This window comes from Giraffa tippelskirchi, chromosome 3, assembly GCF_054371585.1.
Source record: "Giraffa tippelskirchi isolate mGirTip1 chromosome 3, T2T-mGirTip1v1.2.pri, whole genome shotgun sequence".
Lineage (NCBI taxonomy): Eukaryota > Metazoa > Chordata > Mammalia > Artiodactyla > Giraffidae > Giraffa > Giraffa tippelskirchi.
The window spans coordinates 28,090,253-28,112,163 of record NC_137277.1 but is presented as its reverse complement, the minus strand read 5'-3'; the positions used below and the strand labels follow the sequence as shown (position 1 = coordinate 28,112,163).

The 21,911-nt window shown below is 58.3% G+C and overlaps 2 protein-coding genes across 29 annotated transcripts in view; one reads left to right on the top strand and one right to left on the bottom strand.

Annotated features, from left to right (window-relative positions):
• Positions 1-371: 371 nt before the first annotated feature.
• Positions 372-19,524, bottom strand: DRC3 (dynein regulatory complex subunit 3). Of its 11 annotated transcripts, none has more exons than XM_081583532.1 (14): positions 19,291-19,524; positions 18,847-18,977; positions 16,086-16,243; positions 15,208-15,324; positions 13,758-13,924; positions 10,406-10,552; positions 8,849-8,968; positions 8,173-8,285; positions 7,351-7,525; positions 5,137-5,268; positions 2,958-3,028; positions 1,663-1,786; positions 675-806; positions 372-551 (listed from the first exon to the last, which is right to left on the bottom strand). In XM_081583532.1, exons 3-14 carry the CDS (start codon positions 16,240-16,242, stop codon positions 438-440), a joined length of 1,569 nt encoding a protein of 522 aa, XP_081439658.1. In that variant the 5' UTR covers position 16,243; positions 18,847-18,977; positions 19,291-19,524; the 3' UTR covers positions 372-437. The 11 variants fall into 11 exon arrangements, 10 of the variants coding, with proteins under 10 accessions (XP_081439658.1, XP_081439655.1, XP_081439652.1 ...); XM_081583529.1 differs by having other exon boundaries at positions 16,086-16,247; positions 18,851-18,977; XM_081583526.1 differs by having other exon boundaries at positions 15,208-15,345; positions 16,086-16,247; positions 18,847-18,961.
• Positions 19,525-20,025: 501 nt separating this feature from the next.
• TOM1L2 (target of myb1 like 2 membrane trafficking protein) overlaps positions 20,026-21,911 on the top strand; it is a 73,546-nt gene continuing 71,660 nt past the window's right edge. For all 18 annotated transcript variants that reach the window (XR_014080435.1, XR_014080436.1, XM_081583522.1 and 15 more), the window contains exon 1: positions 20,026-20,157. Coding sequence is in view for 16 of the 18 variants with exons in the window: in XM_081583522.1 (XP_081439648.1) it covers positions 20,106-20,157 (52 nt within the window). In the remaining 2 variants the exon portion in view is untranslated. The remainder of the gene's footprint in view (positions 20,158-21,911) is intronic.

Sequence of the window (21,911 nt, the reverse complement as noted above, 5' to 3'; positions counted from 1 at the left end):
CCACAGTAGGGCCCTGACGCAGAGGAGTCTTGGGTGCCTGGGCCCAGGTGAGGGAGCGGGAGGAGTCCTCGAGATTCGGGCACAAAGGCTCCAGAGCCACCCGGCCTTACCCCTCTCCCCTCCGGGCGCTGCCTCCCCAGCACCGTCCCCACACCCTGAGTGTGCTTGGAGGAGGTGCTTGTTACCTCCCCACCTCATGGGTAACACCAACTATGCTCTAAGCTCCGGAGGGTCCTTGGGTCTTCACAGCCTCCACCTTGGAAAGCCGACTGGGCCCCTGGGGAAGGGCCTGGCCTGGACAAGAAGGGGCAGCCAAGAGCCTAGGAGCCACTCTAAGCAGTCACCAGCTGCTCAGATGCAGACACAGAGGATGGAGAAAGCTGACAGAAGTGTTTTATTTCTCTACCTGTGAAGGTTGTGGGGGGGTGGGGACAGCCCTAGTCCAGGAGGTCCCCACACTCCAGGCTGTCCAGCTCGCTCTGCACGTGGTCGATGTACTGGTTGATCTCCTTCACACGCTTGCGGTTCCTCATGATCTCATCCTTGTGCATCTGAGGGCCAGACGGATCTTGAGCCTGTCTGCCTGAGTCTGCCCCACCTCCACCCACATGTGACTCCACCCCTGGCCTCCAGGGTGAGGTCCTGCCACCTGCCCTCGCCACACATCTGCTCACCTTGTCTAGCAGGTGTGTGCACCAGGAGTTGACCCTGGTCACCAGCTCATCCTCGCGATTGTCGATCTTCAGGAGGTGGATGTCATGCGAGGCCCCAACTGCATTAACTATCGTGTCTTTATCAACGAAGAGCTGGGAAGGAAAGAGTGGGTGAGGGGCCTGGATCCACCCTGAGTGCAGAGCCGGTGGGGAGAGGGGCTGAGGTCCCTGGGGGCAGAGGCAGTGCCCGCTCTGTGTCCCCACTTCCTTGCTGTTGGCCCAGCAGTGCCAGTGACGGGGCCAGGGCCCCTGGACAGCAGGGCAGTCCCCATGGGGAGCATGCCCTTCCCCTGAAGAAGACAGGACCAGCCCTGTGACTTCACCAAGGTTCTCAAGTCCAACTTGCCTGAAACCTGCCATCAGGTGGGAAGTGTGAGGCCAGCCGGGGGCCTCGGGGCTGCTCTAAGGACAGAAGACCCCATACACCAATAGGTCTCTGCCCCTCTCATGTCAACCCAGTCGGCCTGAGCTCCTGCCTTCATATTCCCACCCGGGTCCCCACTGTGGATGACACTGTGGGTTGGTGCCCCCACCCCCACCCCAGGCCTGGCTGGAGGCCCCCCGGAGCAGGCAGACAGACCCCCGCAGTGCTTCTCGAGTAGATAGAGGGGATCTCAGACCTTAACCTCCCTTGTAGTCACTGTGTCTTAGAAAGTGCCAGAACCCCCACTTTGGGAAAGCAGCCTGTCCCAAACCCAGAAAGTTTCAACCAACCTGTCAGTTGAAACCACTTAGTGGTCAGGAGCTCCTCTTTAGTGGGGCTGCTCTGCGTGCTTTACTTGTTAGCCTGTCACCTGCCTATTTCCCCTTCTGCAGGTGCGAAATTAACTTTCCCAGAGGGTTTCAAGCTTTCCGGGGGTGGGCCCCACGACGTCACCGCCCGCCACGAGCCCCGCCCACCGGGCTCAGGCTCCGCCCACTGGACTCCGGCCCCGCCCCCCGCAATCACCGAGCGCACGTCGTCCGGCAGGTCCTCGTCCATCTCACCCTTGACTATCTTCTCCAGGATGTTGATGGCGATCTCCAGGAGCTTCTCGTGGTGGTGGTTCTCCAGGTCCCGGCACTGTGCCATCGTGCAGCCAGAGTTAAGCCAAGGCCAGGCCAAACAGGCTGGGGCACCCTCCCCTGCGCTGGCCCAGCTTGTCCACCCCTTACGGGCCCTCCGAGTCCTCCAGCTCCCTCCACACCCTCTGGGGTCTCTTCTGGTCCCCTCCCCCGCCAGCCCTTTGTCCCCGCAGCTCGCAGCTCTCACTCTCTGTTGTATCCTGAAGGCCTCCTCTCAGAACCACTTCTCCCCATCCTCTGCTGCCTCCTGAGCCGGAAACATCCTCCCCACCTCTCCAGCGGGTCCCTCTGGCCCACCTTCCGGTCCTCACTTAGTGGACTCTCCCTCAGGGAGGGTCCCGGCCTCCTCTCGGCTGCTGCCATCTCTCTGACAGCAGGACTGGGCCCAGGAGGACGGGGTGAACTACAGGGCCCTGAGTTCAGGTGACAAAAGGCCGGGCATGCCCCACATGTCAGCCCCTAACCTGACATTGATCTGCTTACAGGTGACTTATCAGTGGCATCAGCATAGAGGTTGCTTACCCCTGGGCCCAGCACCTGCAGCATGGGCTGGTACGGGGGGAGGATTCTGGGGTGTGGTCTCCAGGTGAGGTCACTCGTGAGAGAACAAAAGGCCGGGACTCGTGCTGCAGGCAGCAGCCTGTGGAGCAACCCGCTATCTGGACTTCTGCTCTAACAAGGTGCCTTTGTGCTGGGGGTCAGGAAACACTCCTTAAACGTCCCAGAGGGCTGGCAAACCTCTGCCTCTTGAAGGTGGGCTTCCTTCCTTGGTGAGAATGGGAGGTTTTACAACCCCAGTTTCAAAGTTGGAGATGCCCACTAAACAGAGTCCTGTTTAATCTCACCTTGGTGGAGACACAGATCTTCCTGTAAGTCAAACGGGGCATAGGCAGTTCTGGTAAAATGTGAAGTCTGATTATAAAGCTCCGGATTTTTACTCTGCCAGTGTGTCTAGGGCTCTGGTGGCAGTGGGAGGGGGCAGGCATGGGAACCCACAGGGGGCCACCTGGAAGAGACCCCACTTATTTTCATCTTTCGTAGCAGTGCAGAAGCTCTACCCTCGGTGTCTTTGGTTTAGAATGTGGGCGCTTCCCTGTGGGTCTGGTGGCGGGGACCATGTTGCAGGCAGGAGCCCCTGGCCCACAGTGCCTCCCCGGAGGGTCCTCAAGGAAAGGATATAGGCTCTGGACGTTCTCCACAAAGAGTCCCACCAGGTCAATGATGTTCCTTTCAAACATGTTTATAGTCTCCTGGAAATGATAAAGAACACGTGTGGTTAGACGTGAACTCCACTGACTTCACGCCAGAGCCACAGTGCTGCTTACCGCTTACCGGATGGTAACCCAAGACCTTGAGGGTAAAGACCAACCGCCTGGCCTCTCAGTGGGTGGTGACCACCTTCCCTCAGCTGTCACCCTCTAGCCTGTTCTCTTGCTCACCCCTCAGCCTCAGGGCTTCAGTGGATGCCTTCTCCAGGCCTTAGCCTGTGCTGTCTCTCTGCTAGCCTCCCCCACCCCCCACAAGTATGCACATACAGAGCTCTCCGCCTCCCTGGGGCTTCCCAGTGGCATCTGGCTCCATGGACTGTAGCCCATCAGGCCCCCCTGTCCGTGAAATTCTCTAGGCAGGAATACTAGAATGGGTTGTCATTTCCTTCTCCAGGGGAATCTTCCCCACCTAGGGATCAAACCCAAGTTTCCTGCATTGTAGGCAAATTCTTTACTGTCTGAGCCACCAGGGAAGCCCCTGCCTCTATCACCTCCACAGAAACAAAATGAAGGAGTTGCTAGGAGCTAGGCTGCCTGCCAGCTCCACCACCGTCTGCAACTCAGGGAAAGTCATTAACGTCCCTGGGCCTCAGCTTCCTCTTCTGTAAAATGGATTTCTTCCACATAGGTTGTGGTGAAGCAGGAATGGGTTTCTTCACACAAAATGCTTTGGGAGATGCCTGGCAGAGAGGATACCCTTGGGAGTGCTGGCTGCTCCCCAGGCCTCTTGCTTTCAAGGCTCCTACCTTCCCCTGTGAGGGTGGCCCCACACAGCTGCATCCAGTGCTTGTCAAGGCACCCGGCCTCACCCAGGTGCCATGGGGAGGGCTGCTGCCCCTGAGTCTCAGGGTGGTCATGCCCCTGACCTGCCCTAGACTCCAGGGGCCACAGGGTGGGCTGAGAGCACAGGGAGTGCAGGTTGAGTCTGAGGACTGCAGAAGCCGAGCTAAGTATACATCTTTCAAATGTGTGTTAACACTCTTGTAATAAATGAAAATAGAATCATTGATGAGGACCTAAAAGAAACCAACCCTGAATACTCATAGGAAGGACTGATGCTGAAGCTGAAGCTTTGGCCACCTGATGTGAAGAGCCGACTCATTGGAAAAGACCTTGTTGCTGGGAAAGATTGAGGTCAGGGGCAGAAGGGGGCAAGAAGAGGATGAGATGGTTGGATGGCATCACTGACTCAGTGCACATGAGTTTGAGCAAGCTCCAGGAGATAGTGGAGGACAGAGGAGCCTGGCGGGCTGCAGTCTATGGGGTTGAAAAGACTTGGACACAACTTAGCGACTGAACAACAACAGCACTGAAAAGCAGGGCTCTACTTGATAGCTTTTTGGCCATTAGTAAGACAAGCACAAGTTCTGGAGGACTAGGGGGTGATAGAAAGGGGGTCTCCCTGCTTGGGAAGGTTGGGAGTTACTGCCTGAGCCCTGATTCCGGCAGGCTGTTTTCAGCAGTGTCAGAGCCCCCATGGGAAGCGAGCTCTTTTCTGAGACACGGCGGGACCCTCTCCCAGTCTGGTGGGTCACTGTCTCTGCCCAGCCCGTTCCGTTTATCACTGCTCAGGGCCCAGCCTTTGCCGCTGGCTGCCTGCTAAATGCACAGGTCAGTCTGGCTGCCCCAGATCAGGCAGCAGCGCTTAGTTAGGCTCCCTGCTCTGCCCTGAGATACAGTAACTACAAGTGGCAGTGCCGGCAGCCTTGGCTGCATCCCAGATCTCCAGATCAGGGGTGGGGTGGGTGGAAAGTGGGGGTCCACTTTGTTTTTTGACACCTCCGTGGGTCTAAGCAAAGACTCTCCCTGCCAGGGCTCCAGGTTCTTCCTGGGTCGAGCGATCCAGAGAGACGAGCTCAACTCTTGTGCTGCACAAGGACCACTGGGCATCTCAGTGACTGGAAAGTACTGGAGGCACAGAAAGCTCCCGTGTGGGCCGCCGATTCTCACTAGAGGGTTCTGGCCCCCAGGAGGTGTGGCCTCGGCGGGTTCTGCGGCGGGTTCCTTCACTGCAGCTGTGGCTCACACTCACAGCCATGCCGGCCCCTCCTCTGGTTCCTGCACTGGAGCTGCACCCAGGCCCGCCTCACCTCCAGCTGCTCCACCAGCTGCATCTCCAGCATCATGAGCACGTTGAACAGCTCCGTGATGTTCTCGCTGTACTCCACTATCTTTGTTTCGATGTTACTCAGTTCACACTCGTCTCGGATGGCGTTTAAACTCTGCAAGCAAAACCGTGCTTTAGATAGAAATCTGCAATGAAGTGTAATTCCTGAAATGACAGGCGGTGGTTTGGTTTTGTGGGTCGGAACCTGGATTCTGGGGTCGGCCCACATTCAAGTGTCAGCTCCGCCCCCTCCATGCAGGACAGAGGTGGTCAGAGCAGAGGCTCCACCAGCCGGGGAGTTATTGGGGGTGGCGGTGACAATGACTTCAGAGTCACCTGGACCTGAATCAGGACCAGGCTGGGTCACTGTGTGACCTCGAGTGACTCCCATCTCCTTGGGTGCAGGGGCAGAGAGCCTGAGCATCACAAAGCTGGGGATGGGGTGGCATCTCTGAGGTTTTGGCTCAGCGGGGCTCTGATCAGGAAGGGGTCCATGACCAGAGGGGCAGTGAAAAGGGTTACAACACAAGGTTGGACCCCCACAGTGCCCCGTGAGCACGTAGCTGCCAGTGGTAAGCAGACGCAGGTCTGTCTGTGAAGAGAGGTGCTAGTGGGCTGGACAGCATGGGTAGTTGGAGCTGCATCCAGTACCGGCCGTTCACTAATGAGGGGCCTGGGGGTTTGGCTGCTGGTTGCAACGTCAGTGGAGAGACCCAGCGAGACTGGGGGTGAAGGGTGCTTGTGGTCATGGCCGCCCCATCTGGAGGAAGGTCAGGTTTCTTCCCTAGCTCAAGCCTGACATGAAAGCAAATCCCGACAGAGCGAAGATTAACATGTGAAAAATAAAGCCATAAAAGTACCTCAAGAAAGAAATGGGGGGGGGCCTTTAATAAATAATCTCAGAGTGGAGAAATCCTTTCTAGGTGTGACTGCAAAAAAAGATTGATAATTTCTACTACATTAATTTTTTAAAAATTCCGAATGTCAGAAGCGCCATAGACATAATGGCAAGACAAACAGGAAAATATTTGCAACTCATTTCACTGACAAGGGGCTAATTTCTCAATCTATAAAGAGTTGCTACAAAGTAATCTTTAAACAAAAAAAAAGAGACAGAGATAAAGAGATCAAAAACCAAATGGGTGAGGGCATATTATAAGAGCCCTGGAAGAGAAGGTTCAGGTCAGCTGCCTGGTCTGAGGCGACGTTTGAGCATCGCCATGGTGGGGGCATCAGCCCGCCCTGGAGACATGCCCCAGACCTGGGAGCTAGGTCAACCAGTCCTCCCGGGGCTCCAGGAGCACCGGCTGGAGGACTTTTGGACATCCCAAGCCCAGTGGCTACAGGGACCCAACGTGATAGGTACGGGGACTGGGAGACTCGGCTGGCCCAGGGGCAGCCGCCACTAGGGACGTTGGCAACCACAGTTCTGTGAAATCCTCCCATTTTTAATGTCAGAAGGATATTCAAAACAGTTTAAAACCCTCTGCAGGCCAAACGCAACACATGTGTGAACAAACGAGCTCCTGCCCTGAGGTCTGAAGCTCTGGCTGAAAGCGGCTCTCGTTAGTGGGAACGCTGGGAGCCCTGTCAGCCTGACCCATGTCACCGGGGGTGGGGGGGTGGGTGTTTCCTCTGCTTTAAACTAAGTCCTCAACCAGCTTCTCACTCCTTTAGCCTGGATGCTGTGGCACTCAAGGGCTTGCTGTGCCAGCGATTTTCGGAGAAAAGGAAAGTCCATAGCTTTGGAGCAGGTCAGTAATCCCATCTACAAAAGCAATGTTAACTGAAACCGCTCTGCCAGGTAAACACGGCCCTGCTTGTGGTGCAGCCCCTCTGCCCAGTCTGCTACCCACCCTGCTGCAGCCCCAGGAGAGTTGCCCGGAGCAGCACTGACCCCTAGGAGAGGAAGAGGCCTGGCTGGGGGTGACTTCCCAGGCTGGCACTAACGCGCAGTGGTCATCCTCTTTGCTGTGACCACCGGGGTAATGACACCACAGAGGCATAAGGTTGTGGAGACCTCACCGTGAGCCTGGGGCAGTGGAGGAGCCGCAGTGGGTGGGGCAGGTAGAAGCCTGAGCTGGTGAACTGGTGAACAGAGACAATGACCAAGGGGCTTGGGTCGTCAGAGGGGAGGGGCTGGGCCTCTGGCAGGTGGGCACCTGCAGCGGGAGGTGGGGAGGGGGACGGGACCCACCAGCAAGTGCTTCTCCTCGAACTTGGCAATCTTGAGCTTGCCCTGCTCCTGGTTTTCCTGGATGGCCTCCTGCACACACTCCATGAAGGTGTCTAGCTCTGCCTTCCGCTTCTCCTGCTGCTTCAGGCCGTACTCGAAGATGTTCAGACAGATGATGACAAACTTGTCCTTGTAGGTGAACGGCCATTAAGGAAGCCTACAGCTGCCCTGGAGGGTGGACTGCCTGGGTTGGACTGCTTGGGGGGTGGGCTGCCTGGGGGTGGACTGCCTGGGGGGTGAGCTGCCTGGGGGACTGGGGTCTGCCTGGGGGGCGGGGGTCTGCCTGGGGGCACTGCCAGGTCGGGGTGGCACGTGGGCCTAGAGGCAGAGCCACACTTGGGATGGAGTATAAGGTGGTGATTGGGTGTCTCCACCCTCAGCCTGAGAATTCAGGAAGGGTCCTCGGTGGGTGGCTATGGTGACAAGTGCCCATCAATCACATCCTCTGGGGGAAGGGATCAGGCCCAGCCTGCAGCCCCTAACCATGCAACATGTCTCCCTCTGCAAGCTCGGCCTCCCCAACTGCAAGCCGAGGTCTGGGACAGCACCCACCCCGTGGGTGGTGACACAGTTGTAAACTCTGGGTGCAAATCACACAGCAGGAACCCGTGAACAGCTAGGCCACATCCCCAGCAGCCTGGGCCCTGCTGACCAGACACCCCGTGTGTTCTGACCTGGTCCTCGCTGCCCTGGGCGCACCGCCCTGGGGCCCAGAGGAGAAGGGGACTCCCCCTGGACTCCCATGCCCAGGCCCTGTGGGGTGGCCCTGACCCGGAAGGATATGTCTCCAGGAGCTCGCCCACGCCGGGCAGATGGGACAGCTTGCTGCCCTCCACGTCCTCAGCGTACATGCTGTCGAACAGGAAGGTGCCGTTCATCTGCTCCACGAAGGCCGCCTGTGGTCAGAGACACAGCGGGCTCACTGGGCAGGACCCTATGCTGGGCACCGGGGCCGTGGGTGCCTGGCCCTTGGGAAGGCAGGCAGGGATGGGCAGGCGAAGGGCTGGGTGAGGCCAGAGCTACAGAGGCAAAAAACTGAAGGGTGCCCTCAGCTCGGTCCTGCTGAGCGGGGGGACCCTGGGAAAATGAAGATTCCCGGGGGCCTAAGGACCAGGGACTGCTCCGAGAAATGGCTTGGCACAGATTCCCTGGCCCTCAGGCTAGAGTGGGGCCTGGGGGCCGTGGCATAGAGTCGGGGACAGGGGCACCAGGTCAGCGTGACTGTCCTGACTGAGGCTCCAGCCACCCAGAGACACTGGGTACCAGCTGTCTTCAATCAAATGACAGGTTTTTGGGGCCTGGGCCCTGCCGACCTTCAGGAACCGGCCCGAGACTGGCGGGACGGGGCGGAGGGGACGGGGTGGGGGTGAGGTGGGACGGGGAGAGGTGCGGCGGGGTGGGGAGGACGGGCAGGGTAGGGAAGGGCGGGGCTGAGGGTCCCCAGCGAGCAGCCGTGCACCTTGTGCTCCTCCAGTTCCTCCCGCCGGGCCTGCTCATCTTCCAGCCGCGCCTGCATCAGGTTCTCCCGGTGCTTCAGCTCGTCGATGCTGTACTGGTGCTTCATCTCCGCCAGCTCTTTCTGTCGGAGGAGCGGGATGAGGCATCGTTACCCGGGGACCAGGGGTCCCTCGGACCACTGGCCTTCCCTGCATGGGCGGGGCCTGGACAGGAGCGGCTTGTCTTCCCTCCCCTGCCCTTCCCAAGTATTCTGAGCCTCGGGTAAATCAGTGTGGGAGCCACAAGGCCGGGCTGAACAAGGATGTGGGCCGTCCCTGGGGTGGAGGCCCCTCACAGACCCGCGGGCTCCCACAACCTCCCTGGCTTGGCTCTGGCCCTCTTTTAGGGGTGCACAAGGGGAGAGCTGCAGTGAGGGGTCCGAGCCACAGGCTTGGGCACAACGCTCTCGGCTCATTCTCAGCATTTGAGCCCCTGCTGCCCTTCAAAGTATTGCCTAAATGCAAAAAATAAGACTTGAGAGTCTTGAACTTCAAAATTCCACATCCTGTCCTGTTCCTGGACAAGAGAAGGGCACGGTTGGGGAAGGAGGGGCAACTCTCTGACCCCCTGGTATCTGTGGACCCCCAGTCTCTGTGGACCCCCTCGACCTCTGTGGACCCCCTGGATCTTTGTGAATCCCCACTGGTCTCTATGGATCCCCCAGGAAGTTTCCTGAGAGCGGAGGGCTCCACACTTGGAGGGGGCAGCACAGCAGCCAGGCTGGCAGGGTCAGCATGGAGACCCGGGGACCAGCCAGCTCTCCCGGTGCCCCCACGTCACCTGAGGGCCTTCCCCCCACCAGACACAGGCTCCTTCCTCCCAGGAAAGGCAGCAGCTTCTGATGGGGGGGGAAGTCACCCACTTCCTCACACCCTGCTTTCATCCCATCCTGCTGCCAGAGGCCTTCCCTGTCGGGCAGGGGTCTTTCTCCCCAGGGGCAAAGCACCCACAAACTAGTCACAGGGCAAAGGGTAAGAAGCTCCCAGCAGGGGTATGGGACAGAGATGGTGGTGGCCAGGCCAGGCAGGGGATGGGGGGGCCTTCCTCCCGAGTTGAGGCTCGCGCAGGCCCGAGACCCTGGCTCTGCTGCAGACCAGCTGGGCCCAGCTCTCCACTGGCCACCTCGGCTGTGGGGTCCTGGGGGGATCTCTCTGGAGTCAGTGAGGTTGGCACTTTGGGGTGCTACCATGACCTGTCAGTGTCACTCCTGGGGTCGCCTGTCAGAATTCAAGTCAGAATTCTGACTCTGCACCGAGCTGCTGAGCCCACTGAGGGCTGACTCGCACTTAGTCTCCCAGACTTGTTCACGGAGAAGCAGACAGAGCAGGACGGCAGCGAGGAGGCAGGAGGAGGCCCAGGACAGGGCCCGACCGAGAGTGTGCACCACAGTGATGGGGGCCGTTAGGGTCAGGAGCCTCCAGGAGGGGCCACTTTCCTCTCCTCCCATGGACGTGGCCCTCTCCAGATGCCCGGGGCCTGGACGCTGACCCGCGGAGCCGATGTCCAAGGGAGATGCTACCATGTGGTCGTCGAGGCGCCGGAAGTCCAGGTACACGAGGTCGGGGAGGTAGGCACAGATGAACATCTTGTAGTCCTCATCCTCGGCCACCGGGTTCCCGGACAGGCTGAGCGTGCGCAGGGCCTTGAACCGCCGCAAGTAGATGATCTAAGGGGAGAGCGGGCCTGTGTCTTTTCTCTGCTCTCTGCCCATGCCAGGAAGCCACAAGGAGGAGGAGCTGTGGTCTTTGCCAGGGCCAGTGGACGGGGTCCCACGCTCACTGGGAGCCCAGTCTCCTCGTCTGTGAAGGGGCCACAGGGGTGTCACGCGCAGGTGTTGAGAGGACCCAATGCTTCAAGGAGCGCCAAGGAGAGGGCCAGCACCTGTTCCTCAAGCACCCACTGTCCCACCACCCTCCGCCTTCCCTAGTGGCATCACAGATAAGAATCCGCCTGCCAATGCAGGGGACACAGGTTCCATCCCTGGCCCCGGAAGATCCCACTGAGCAGCTGAGCCCCCGTGCACCACAGCCACTGGGCCCACGCGCCTAGAGCTCGTGCTCTGCAACAAGATAAGCCAGGACAAGAAGAAGCCAGCACGCCGCATATGGAGAGCGGGCCCCCCTCTGTCTCAACTGGAGGCAGCCTGAGGAAAGCAGTAAAGACCCAGAACAGCCAAAAATAAATGTTTTTTGAAAGTCAGAGTCATTGCTGTTGGTCATAAGTGCTCGAAGAACTCGAGCGGGGGAGGTAGGGAGGGAGCCTTAGGGACAATGACAGGGGTGGGGTTCTGTTAGGATTTGAGCCTCTGAACTCTGAGGAAGCAGCAGGAAGAGCAGTGGTGAGTGTACTCCCAGGAGCAAAACCAGCACAAGCGAAGGCCGCGCCATGGGAAACAGCGTGGCCGGTGCCAGGAAGCAGGGAGGGGCCGGGAGGTCTGAGATAAGACTGAGAACAAGGCCAGCGCTGATTCACCTGAGACCTGGTGGGCGGCAGTCAGGAGTTTGAAAGCTGTCCTAGGGAAATGGGAGATGTTGGGAGTTTTCAGGGTATGTGGGGTGGGGCGGGGAGTCAGCACCTGATTTCATTTTAAGAGCTCTCCCAGTGGGATTCCAGTTTTCATCTTTGGGGTCATCAAAACAAGAAAGGTCTGGGAGCAAAGTGTGCTGTGGGTGTTAGAGGGACAGGACTTCTCGTCATCACTGCTGGGTCTGTAAGTGGTTCCACTTCTGTAGATGGGCACGCAGCAAGACCCATCACAATGAGAAAATGTCCTCGGACCCAGCAACTCCACCTGGAGGAATTCATCTCCCACAGGGGCTCATCCAGGTGCACAGTCAGCCCCGATCAAAGACATCCCTGACAGCCTGTGTGTGACAGCGTGAGGTTGGAGAACACCTCAGCATCCACCCATGGGGGCTGGAGAACTCCGTCCTGCAGAATCTAGGCAATGGAATGGCCTGTGGTGTGTAGAGGGCACCGATGACTTGGGGGGGTGGGGACGACCCAAGGCAGGCTCTGGAGAGTAGCTGGACAGGAGTGACAATCGTGTGAAACGTTTAGACAGTAAGATGCCCGGAAAGACACATGTGCGATTTAGGAGCAGTTGTGGCCTCTGGCAGGGGACACAGGGGCTGAGGGACACAGGGGCTGAGGTCAGGAGCGAGGGGCTTTGCTATGCGTGCCCTGAGTTCTGCTGAGTCAGCCATTTGGTTTTAATGCAATGAACAAAATGAAAACAAGCCTAATAAATACATAACAGGAAAGTCTATAATCAAATGTCAGAAACTCAGAGCAGGTAAGGACTGAAACCAGAGATGCTCTGGGCTTGTTGGCTGTGAAGCCAGCGCCCCCTGCCTGTCTCTCTGGGGACCAGCTGCACGTGCTTCTCCTGTCTTCATGGGGTCGGGGGTGCGTGCCTGGCACCCAGCACCCCCTGGGGAAATGGGGACAAGAGAACAGCCCAGGCCAGGGAGGGAGGGGGGCGTCCACAGCAGGGTGGGGCACGGCCTGAGTCGGTGTCCCCTCCCTGCCCAGGCCTGGACCTGCTCAGGGTCAGGGCCAGTGTCTGAGGATGACAAGTCAGAGGCAGTCCACTCACATACAGGCTCCCAGGTGCTGGACCTACCCAGGCAGCAGCAGCTCTAAACACTCAGAAAGTTTCCCACAAGCACGATTTAGGGCTATTTGGGGTTTACCTTTAACTGAAAATTCCTGAATAAGCACCATTTCCTCCATAGCCCCTCTGTGCCCTCTCCTGCCACAGCTGCCCTACATGAACAGACTTGACCCTCATGACGGCCTGTGGGAGGGACTGCTGTCCTTCCTCAAGAACAGACAGGCACTGAGCCCTGGATGCTGAGTCCCTGGCCCAGGGCTCTCCACTCATACTTTCCTCAGCCCGGGCCCACAAGGCAGAGGACAGCTGAGCAGTCTGGTCTTAAATCCTGGAAGGAAGCGGGTTGGGTTCACAGCCTCCCAGGAGAGTGCAGGGTGAACCTCCCAGAACAGCCTCCCAGGACCACTCCTCTGGTCGGGGTCAAGGTGGGTGTGAGCCCAGCACACTGAGGGGCACCGTGGGGAGGCCTCTCCTGCACTCTGCCCTCCTAGGTGTGGACGAGGAAGCCTGCGGCCTGGACTGCAGGACCACAGCCACAAGGAGCGTCAGCCCTGGGAGACGCTGAGGAGGCCAAGTCGAGAGGCGATCAGCTCCCCTCCACACGGTCCCTGCCCCGGCCTCAGCAGCTGTGATGGACGGACGGGGCTGCTGTGTCCATCTCATCCTGCTCTCTGCCTGGGTCTCTGAGCCGCCCCCCGCCCCAGTGCAGCCAGAGAGAATTTGTGCTGGGGCGTGCTCAGCCATGGGGGACAGGACTGGGGGTGGTGCCTTGGGCTCCAGCCTCAGGTGTTCACCTCCGGATGCCTGCCCAGTGGCACAGCACTTCCTCAGGTCACCCCGTGGCACCTAGGGCCTTGCCCCAGCCCTACTGCCAGCCCACAGTGGGTGGGGGATCCTCTGTTCTGCAGGCAAGGTTCCTCCTGCTTCACTCACCCACATGGAGCCAGAGGAGGGGTTCCTTCAGAGAGGCAGGCCTGCCCAGGGCACACAGGCACAGGGCCCTCCCCTCGGGCTCCCTGACCTGTTGCTCTAGCTGCTCCGCCTGGGGCACTGCCCTGTACCCTCTCCCGGCCCTGCCAGCGACCTGGGGCTGCTGTTGGTCTCTGTCCCCACTGGGCACAGGCCAGACGCCCCACAGGCTAAGCTGGTATCTGAATGTCCTTGAATCTGGATTTCCAGCTTTTCTAGGATGGGGTGGGGGGCGGTGGGAGCTCCCCCCACAGTCTGCCCCACCCCTGCTGGTGCCCACACTCACATTCATCATATTGCCAATATGATTGTTGCCCAGTGACAACACCTGCAGCTTGACCAGCGCATCCAGTGAGTCGATCTTGCTGATGCGGTTGTTGAACAGGCTCAGGTCCTCCAGGTTGACCAGTGTGTCCAGCCCCTCGATGGCCTCGATGTTGTTGAAAGACAGGTCTGGAAGTCAGGCCTGGCTTAGGGGGACTGTCCTGGAGCTGACCCCCCACCTCGGCTCTACTGTCTCCTTCCCAGTCCCAGAGGCGGACAAAGGCTCCCATCTCTGCGGCCTGCGATCTGGGACAGAAACTCACTGCGGGTGGGGTCAGCGCATCTTGGGGAGGGGGACACCTTTGAAGCTGGGCCACCCCACACTCTAGGCCCAACCCCAGCTGACCTGAGGACCCCCTCTACTCCAGGTTTCTCATATTTGGGAATCAAACTGCTTTTTTCCACCGCAGGGTTGGGGTTTGAGGGGGTCAGGGCTGCAACACTGTCCTGGAACATGGATGGCCCCAAGGCCCAAAGTGGGACCTTTTCATGAGCTTTCAGCTAAAGCCCTCACGTTTAAGGGGCTCCGGAAGTCGTTTAGCCTCCCCGGCCCCTCAGGGGACACTGTCCTGGGATACTTTCCCTATGCCAGGACCGCCCCGTGCCTTTCCTTGTTTCACCCTCACAGCAGAGGTGTCATCGCCATGTCTTAGGGATGAGGGAGCTGAGATTCAAGGGTGCCAGGTCCCCAAGGTCAACAACACATAAGGAAAATGAGGTGCGGGAGCTGAGCTCACGTATCCAGAATTCGTTAGCAGCTTGGCAGAGCGGGGTCTGACTGGGTTCCCCCACTTCCTTTCCTGCTAGGCTCTGTTCTTTGCAGATGAGCTGGTAGATGTTTAACAAAGGGGTGGGGAAGCAGCTTGGATTTGTAGCACCTGCAGATTGCTGTGGTGTAAATACTCCTACTGCCAGTGTCAGGCTACCAACAGGGCATCCCTGAGTGTAGAGTTGGGACAAGATGTGGGCAGCAGGACTAGCTGGCTCCAGCTTACTCTCAGCACTGGGACAGCTGACTGGCCACCAGCAGGGTCTATGCATGTTGGGCGGGGGGCGGGCTGTGGGTACAGGTGGGGGCCATGGGTGCAATGGGGGGGCCGTGGGTACAGGGAGGCCAAGGGTACAGTTGGGGACCATCGTTGCAGGAAGGGGGCCATGGGTGCAGGCAGGGGGCTGTAGGTGCAGGTAGGGAGCGGCTATGGTTTCAGGGGGGGCTGTGGGTGCACTGAACCATCAGACACCCTTGCTTCACCCCACACCCCTGCATCCCAGGGCCCAGCTCCTCCCGGCTGTGGCTGCATCCCTGGGTGACCATCGCTGGACAGAGGCTTTCCTGCTTCCAGCAGATGGAGCACCTGCTGGAGGAGGCCAGCGCCAGGCCAGCAGGGAAGCAGGGCCGTGCAGGGCCTTACCCAGCCAGACCAGGTGCGTGAGGTTCTCCAGGCCCTCGATCTTCTCAATGATGTTGTTGTCTAGCTGCAGCTTCTGCAGGCTCTCAAACTGCCAGAGGTTGTCGATGCGGAGGATGTCTGAAACAATGGCGGGTGCGCCTAGGTTGGGGTCAGGGTTTAGTACCAGTGTCATGGGGGCTGGATGATGGATGCTGACCATGGGAGGGGCCCCAGAAACCTCGTTGCCTTCCCTGGGGTGCCAGGGACCCTGGAGGTGTGGGCCCAGCTCCGCAGAACTCAGAGTCCCTGTTAGTGCTGGTGCCAGGGTCACCAGGGGCCACACTGCAAGGTGGAGGTGGGCAGGCCCTCCAGGGCAGGGACTCACATGGCTCCCCCTCGAAATGCCTGGGCTCAGTCAGAGGGCACAGCAGGGCCCCCCGGGTGACAAAGGGAGTCAAGGCTACATGGACGGCCAGCTGAGCAGTTTGGGGGGTGCTCTGGCCACAAGGACCCTGCATGTCTCTACCTGGAATTGCACGCTGTGTGTGTGCCCAAAGATGGGGGACCACAAGGGGCAGAGAAATGGGCCCCGAATGTCCATATACTATGAGGGAAAGAACTGCCCACACAGAGGCGGGCTCCTCACGCCTCTGATGCTGAGTACTCTGAAGACCAGCTCCCTGTTATGCGGCCGACTGCCCCTGAGGCAGGCAGATCCTCTGTCACAGCCACCAAGAGTGCCACCCTCACTCGGTATCAAGTCTAAAAACCACGCATGCTGGTCTTGTGCCTTTCAACCCAGATGGCCCAAATGCGACCAAGGACCATAGAATGTGGACCGTGCGTGGAACTGGGGGCTGCCCGCGCCCACCCTGCCTGGCCCCACCTGGGACACGCACTCTGGAAGTCCAACTGCAGGGACAGGACGTCCTTGAAGAGAATGCCCTCCTGCTTGGCCAGCTGCCCGGCCTCTTCCTGTGGGCCCTGCTCCCCCACGGCCAACTTGAGCATCTCATCATCCATCACTCTGGGCTCCAAGTCATACAGCCGGTTCATCCTTCCTGGAAAACACCAATACCCTTGCTGAGGCCGCCTCTCCTGCCTCCCTTTGAGGGCAGGGCTTGGCCAATATCCTTTCACTGCATTGTTGGGTAGCGCGGCAGCCATGACACTCTGAAGGCAGGCCCTTCCCACCCTTGGCTACTGCACCTGGGCCTCCCCAGACCCCTGCCGGCCTGGTGCCCACCAACAATGGTGTACCCCTTGGCTCCACAACCAGGCTATGACCCCTACCCGGCCCCGATATCCATACTGGTCCCTTTAGCCTCTGGAGCTCAGCTGCCTGCAAAGCCGTTGCCATCTCAGGCCTCTGGCTTTCTGTACCCACCCTTGTCAGGTTTCTCAGCACCAACCACTGATCACAGTCCTTGGTGGCCCCAGCCAGGCCTGCCAGGCCCGGCCTCCCTTCCCTGAGAGCCTCACCCCCTGAAGGTGACCATGTCTGTAAGCACCTCCAACCACAGGTGCCCAGGGTGTAGCCACTGGTGCACACAGACTCAAGCTGGCCGTTTGTGACCCTCCCCAGAGAGATGTGAACTGTGGCCACAGGACAAAGCACCTGTCTGCGCTGGCTACTTGAGTTGGGAAGGCACTGGGGGCTAAGGGCTGGTCAGGGACATGGTGAGTAAGAGAGTAACAGGGCCTGCAGAAGATGGACAGAGAGAAGCAAGATGGGAACTTGATCCAGGAAAAAAGACAAAAGGACAGACAGAGGCTGCCTTCCCCTCGCTGGCTTCCCAGCCCTTCCTGCCCTGACCCCAGGCCCCTGACTTCACAAGTTAAATCCTCATTTCCCTATACTAACCCAGGAGGTATCTGTTGCTACTGGTCCAAAGGGATTTGGCTGAGGCATAGTGGGATGGGTCACAGACGAACCCGCTCTGCTGTTCTTGGTTGGACAGAGCCACGGTCCTGGGCAGCCTAACTGCAGTCCATCGTTACCAGCTGTCCTAGCACACCCAGAAGGGCTGGACCCCGTGGGAAGGCACATGCTACAGGCACATGTTCTGATTCTGCCTCAGAACACTCTGGATGCTCAGTCTTCCCTCTACTCTCCACCCTGTTCTCACCTGCCTGCTGGCTTCACCTCCCACCTTGGCCCTTGCGTGCCCACGCCAGGCGTCCCTGCCCTGTTGGTCCCTGATGACGCAGCCCCACACTTGGCTTTTTATTTCAGTGAGCGCTGCTGGGGAGACTCCTGGTGTTGGGCATAGCGGGGCAGGCCTGGCAATCCTGCACCTGGTCTCAGAGACCCCCTGCCTGGCTGCCTCTCCCTAGCCTCCTTCTTCCTGCATCCCCTTCTCCTCTGAGTCTCCCCTCTTCCCGGTCCCTCCACACTCTTTCATCTCCTTTAACTGATTGACTCAACCCCTCAAAGACGTTTCTAGTCCTCCATCTCTCTCTATCTCCGCATTCTTTGGAGACAATTTTTCTAAAATTTCCCATAACTTGACACCAGCTTGTCTCTGGGGAAATTTTAATGTGCTGTATTTGGCAGATGCTCCTTGAAAGTGTTTGTGCTTTTTTTCTCTTTTTTTCCTTTACAGACAAGTGCTGTGCTTTGGGAAATGATTCATACTCTGATTTCAAAACTTTGGCTGACTTCTCATCACTCCTGCTGCACCAGGGCCTGGTCCCTGAGCCAGGTCGAGTCTGCTTCCAGTCAGGCCCAACAGTCATCACGCGGTGTGGAACAGGTGTGTTTGTTACACACACAAGAGCTGGTTTAGCACCCTTGGGTAACCGACTTTGCCTTCCAAGCCTTCAAGCTCCCATCTGTAAAAGACGGGTAACTCCTCCCTCCAACATTTGTTTAAGATCATTTATTTAGTCCACAAATGGACAACGGATAGCCACTCCATGTGTGGATAAGACTTGGTTAGTGGGTTTAGGAGTATTGTGATTCATAGACCTCCTTACCTCTGTTTCAGACCCAACTCAGACGATCATACAAACCTTTAGTTATAAATGGTGACAAGTCTGTGGGTGTAGGGAACTGTGACAACATACTTGTGGAGACCTGGGCTGAGACTTGGAGAATGTGCAGAAGAGAAGGAGGAGGGGTCTGTGGGGAGAGGGTCCTGAGCTGGGAGAGGAGGAGGCAGGTCCCACCAGGATGCCCAAAGTGGCGAGGCCTCCAGGGGTGTTGTGATCATCCCAGGATCCCTAGGAAGCTCCGAGGCATGATGAGGACAGTGATGTGATCAGAGTTTAATTTGAAGAAGCTCATTCTGGCTTGTTGCACTGAGAATGTCAAGAGTCAAGAGGTGATGGATGCAGGTAAGAAGTGGGTTTGAGAGATCTCTAGGAACGTAGTTTATGTAAGGGACTGATTCTGCAGTTTTCAGGTAAGAAAACGGAAGCTGGTTAAGGAGGTCAAGTGACACCCTGCTGACAGACACATCCCGTGCATGCAGAAGCAGGAGGTCAGGCATGCAGAGCTCAGGCTCTTAATCAGACTCAACTGCACCCCCATGCTGTGGGTCATTGTCATACTTCACACTGTTTCTCATAACTGTTCCAGGTTTGGCCCAAAACCAGGACAGTCCTCCCCCGGGGGGTTTATCAGTACTTCCCCACCCAGCAGGGGCTGCTGTTGACTTGCCTGACAGTAGTGGTGTTGTGGGCGGGGAGAACAGCCAAGAGCCTTACACCTCCTCACAGAGAACCAGATCCTGAACCGTCCAGTGAAACAAGGACTTGGGATCAACTGGACCTGGAAAATGGAGCCCCTATTGGCTGTGAATTGATAAGAGAAAACCCACCCTCTTCTGAGTGCTCACCACGCTCTGGAGTAACGTTCATGATCAAATTACAGGTCTGGTCTGGGAGCCAGCAGAGAAGGGAGCCCTATTGCCCTGACTGTCCAGACGGGGAAACTGAGGCCCGGAAAGGGAGCTGCTGACGGGGCATCCACGTTCCAAGCCAAAACCCTTCACTAAGAGGAAGGCTAGCTCTAAGAAAGAGGAACAAGGTAGCGACAGTTGAGAGGTTGGGCAGACGGTCAGTGATGTCCTCCTGAAGAGGGATCAGTGAGCCGGGTACCTCTCTCTGTCCCGGAGGCCGGGGATGGGACCTTAAAGGTCTCGTTGGGGCCTGCGCCCATAGGAAACGCTTCCCGAGCTTCTCTCCCCAGGAGGCCTGAAGGCCCTGACCGGAGTGGGGGCAGCAGGCTCCTCCGTGAAAAGGTCAAATCCTTCAGCAGCCTCTCGTCTCCGGGCTCTCAGCGTCTCCGGCACAGTCCTCCACCTGCTCCTGGTAGCGGAGCTGGGTTGCTAGGAGGACCAAACGCCGCACTCCGTTGCTAGGGGGAAGTCAGGGAGTAGACATCCTGGGTGAAAGTTGACGGCCACGTGATCATATTTCTGGGCGGGGGAATGTCACCCAGCACCAACCAGCCTTACAGAAAACAAATGCTTGTCCAATCAACACTCTCTTTGGGCGGGGAACTTACTAGCCCCGCCCTCCCCTGCCCGCTTTTTGAGTGAATGATTTAATTCTTGTCCAGTAACAGTAAGGATTCACTCGATTGACCAATACAGAAGTGAATCAAAATACACAGACTCTCGTCGGGAGGCGGGCCAGGGGAGGTGACGGAAATTCCTGTGACTTAACTAGCCACCCCGCCCAATCGGACGCCGCGGGGTGGGCGCGACTTCACGGAGGGTGGTGTGGTTACCAATCGGAAGAGGGCAAGACAGTTTTCGCTCAATAGGGACATGTGGGGCGGGGCCAGCGGCGGGCACCGGCGTTCCAGAGGGTGGGGCGGGGGCAAGTGTCAGTCAGGCCGGGAGCGCGGCAGGGGACGCGGAGACCCGGCGGCTGACGCGCGCGGTCCGCTGCCGAGCTGTCCGCCCAAGATGGAGTTCCTCCTGGGGAACCCGTTCAGCACGCCGGTGGGGCAGTGCCTCGGTAAGGCCCCCACCGCGGCGTCCCGAGGCCTGGGCGGTGCTCCGCGCTTTCCTGCGCGGCGGGGCCCAGCCCCGCGCCCCAGCCCGGCCGCCGCGGTCCCAGCTGGCTCCCTGCCCCGGGCCCGCCGGGCCGAGCCGCTCTCGGCGGCGGGGAGCGGGAGGCCGGCGCGCCCCTGGGAAGGCTGGCGGGTGCGGGTGCGGCCGTGCCGGCTGACGACCAGAGCCTGGGCCGGGGATCCTTGCCGCCGACTCTCCCCGTGACCTTGTGAGAGTCGCTGCCCTGTCAGATCTGAAGTTCCGTCTGTCAGAGGCGGTCCTCATGTGCCTGGGGCCACTGTCTGCCTGGTGGCTGTCGCTTCCTAGCGTCCTCAAGTCTGGCGACGCCGGCCTTCTGGGGGCAGGTAGAGAGGGGGTACTCGGCAATGCAAACCCTCTGGGGGCTCTGGGCACCGGGATGACCAGCATCCCGGTGAGGAAGCCCGAGGTGGAGGTGAAGGACCACCAGAGGCCCGCCCCGTGGAATTTCCTGACTGACAAGCAACGTGCCTTTTCACCCAAGGCGGGAGCTTACGCCAGGCGTGATCCGTCAAGAATGTGGATTGGTTTCTTTTAAAACTGGGTTCCTCCTGGTTGGTGGAAGGACTGGTAAAACGCCTTCTATGAGCAGGGACCTTTGGTGTCCTTATGGGCCTGGCTGGATTAGGCTGGAGTGATTTGCCTATTTCCTGCTTTGTAAATTTCCAGCTTACTTTTCAGCCTTTAGTGGGCCTGTAAAATTATTGAAGCCTCTCCCATTGGCTGACTGGCACCTGGGAGCCTTCCTTTGCTCTCTGGTATATGGTCTCTGATAAGGGGTGATGGACACTGGGCCCTGGAGGGTCTTTTCCCGCCTTTCTGGAGGTTCCCACCCCCCTTTCTTCTTCCTCAGGTGCTCTTTCACAGCATCCGTATTCCAGAAACTCATTTCTGGTATTGAATTCCAGGCAGTTGTGGGAGGGAGCCAGTAAACTTGGGGGGATTTTTTTTTCCTTTTCTGTCTCTTTTATAATAGGAGGCTCTGTTACTACCTTTGAAACACCAAGGTAGCTGATGAGGGGTATTAAGTTAAAGGAGATTTTAAAATGTACAAACATAAGGGATGTACGGGTGGGTAGCAATGAAAAGAGCATGATGCTTCTCTCAGGAGGACCTGGGGTGAATGTCGCTTTGCCCCTTTCAGCTGTGGGGCCCCGGAAAACGGTGCAGCCCTCCTGAGCTTTTTAGTTTGCTCTGGTGGGGGACGGGGAGATTGACTCATTTCCACTTTGGAGAGGAGATGGGGGACCGCAGGCCCATCTGTGACCAGGCCCCAAGTCCACTGTCCCTTAGGACACTTGACTGTGAAGAGAATGGGGCCCCTTCGTCGCCAGCCAGTGAGCCAGCAGGTGAGGCCTTGGGAATTTCGCAGCTCAGTTCAGATGCGTGATTAGAGGCCAGAATACGTTCCAATGTGTGTTCTGTGCTGTTGGGACAAAGTGTACAAGTGACCCTCATGACATTTAGTGCTGTTAGTGTTCTTGAGAGGTATATGTGCCAGGAGTTGGTAGAAGGGAGGGAGACGCAGGAGTGAAACCCCAGCAACAAAGCTGGCTAGTAGGAACAGCAGATTTACCTCACATGAAGCAATTTGACCACCATGACTTTCTCCTGAAGCTGTTCTGCATGGTGAGTTTTATTATCCTTCTCACTTCAGGATGAGGAAACTGAGGCTTAGTG

Coding starts and splice junctions, on each gene's coding strand:
- DRC3 (XM_081583523.1), bottom strand. CDS start 19,351: ATGGGCGCAGGCCCCAACGAGACCTTTAAGGTCCCATCCCCGGCCTCC. Junction 15,346..16,085: donor CCTGCAGTTGGACTTCCAGA/GTGCGTGTCCCA, acceptor ACCCCAACCTAG/GCGCACCCGCCATTGTTTCA. Junction 807..1,662: donor TGCCGGACGACGTGCGCTCG/GTGATTGCGGGG, acceptor TTTCCTTCCCAG/CTCTTCGTTGATAAAGACAC.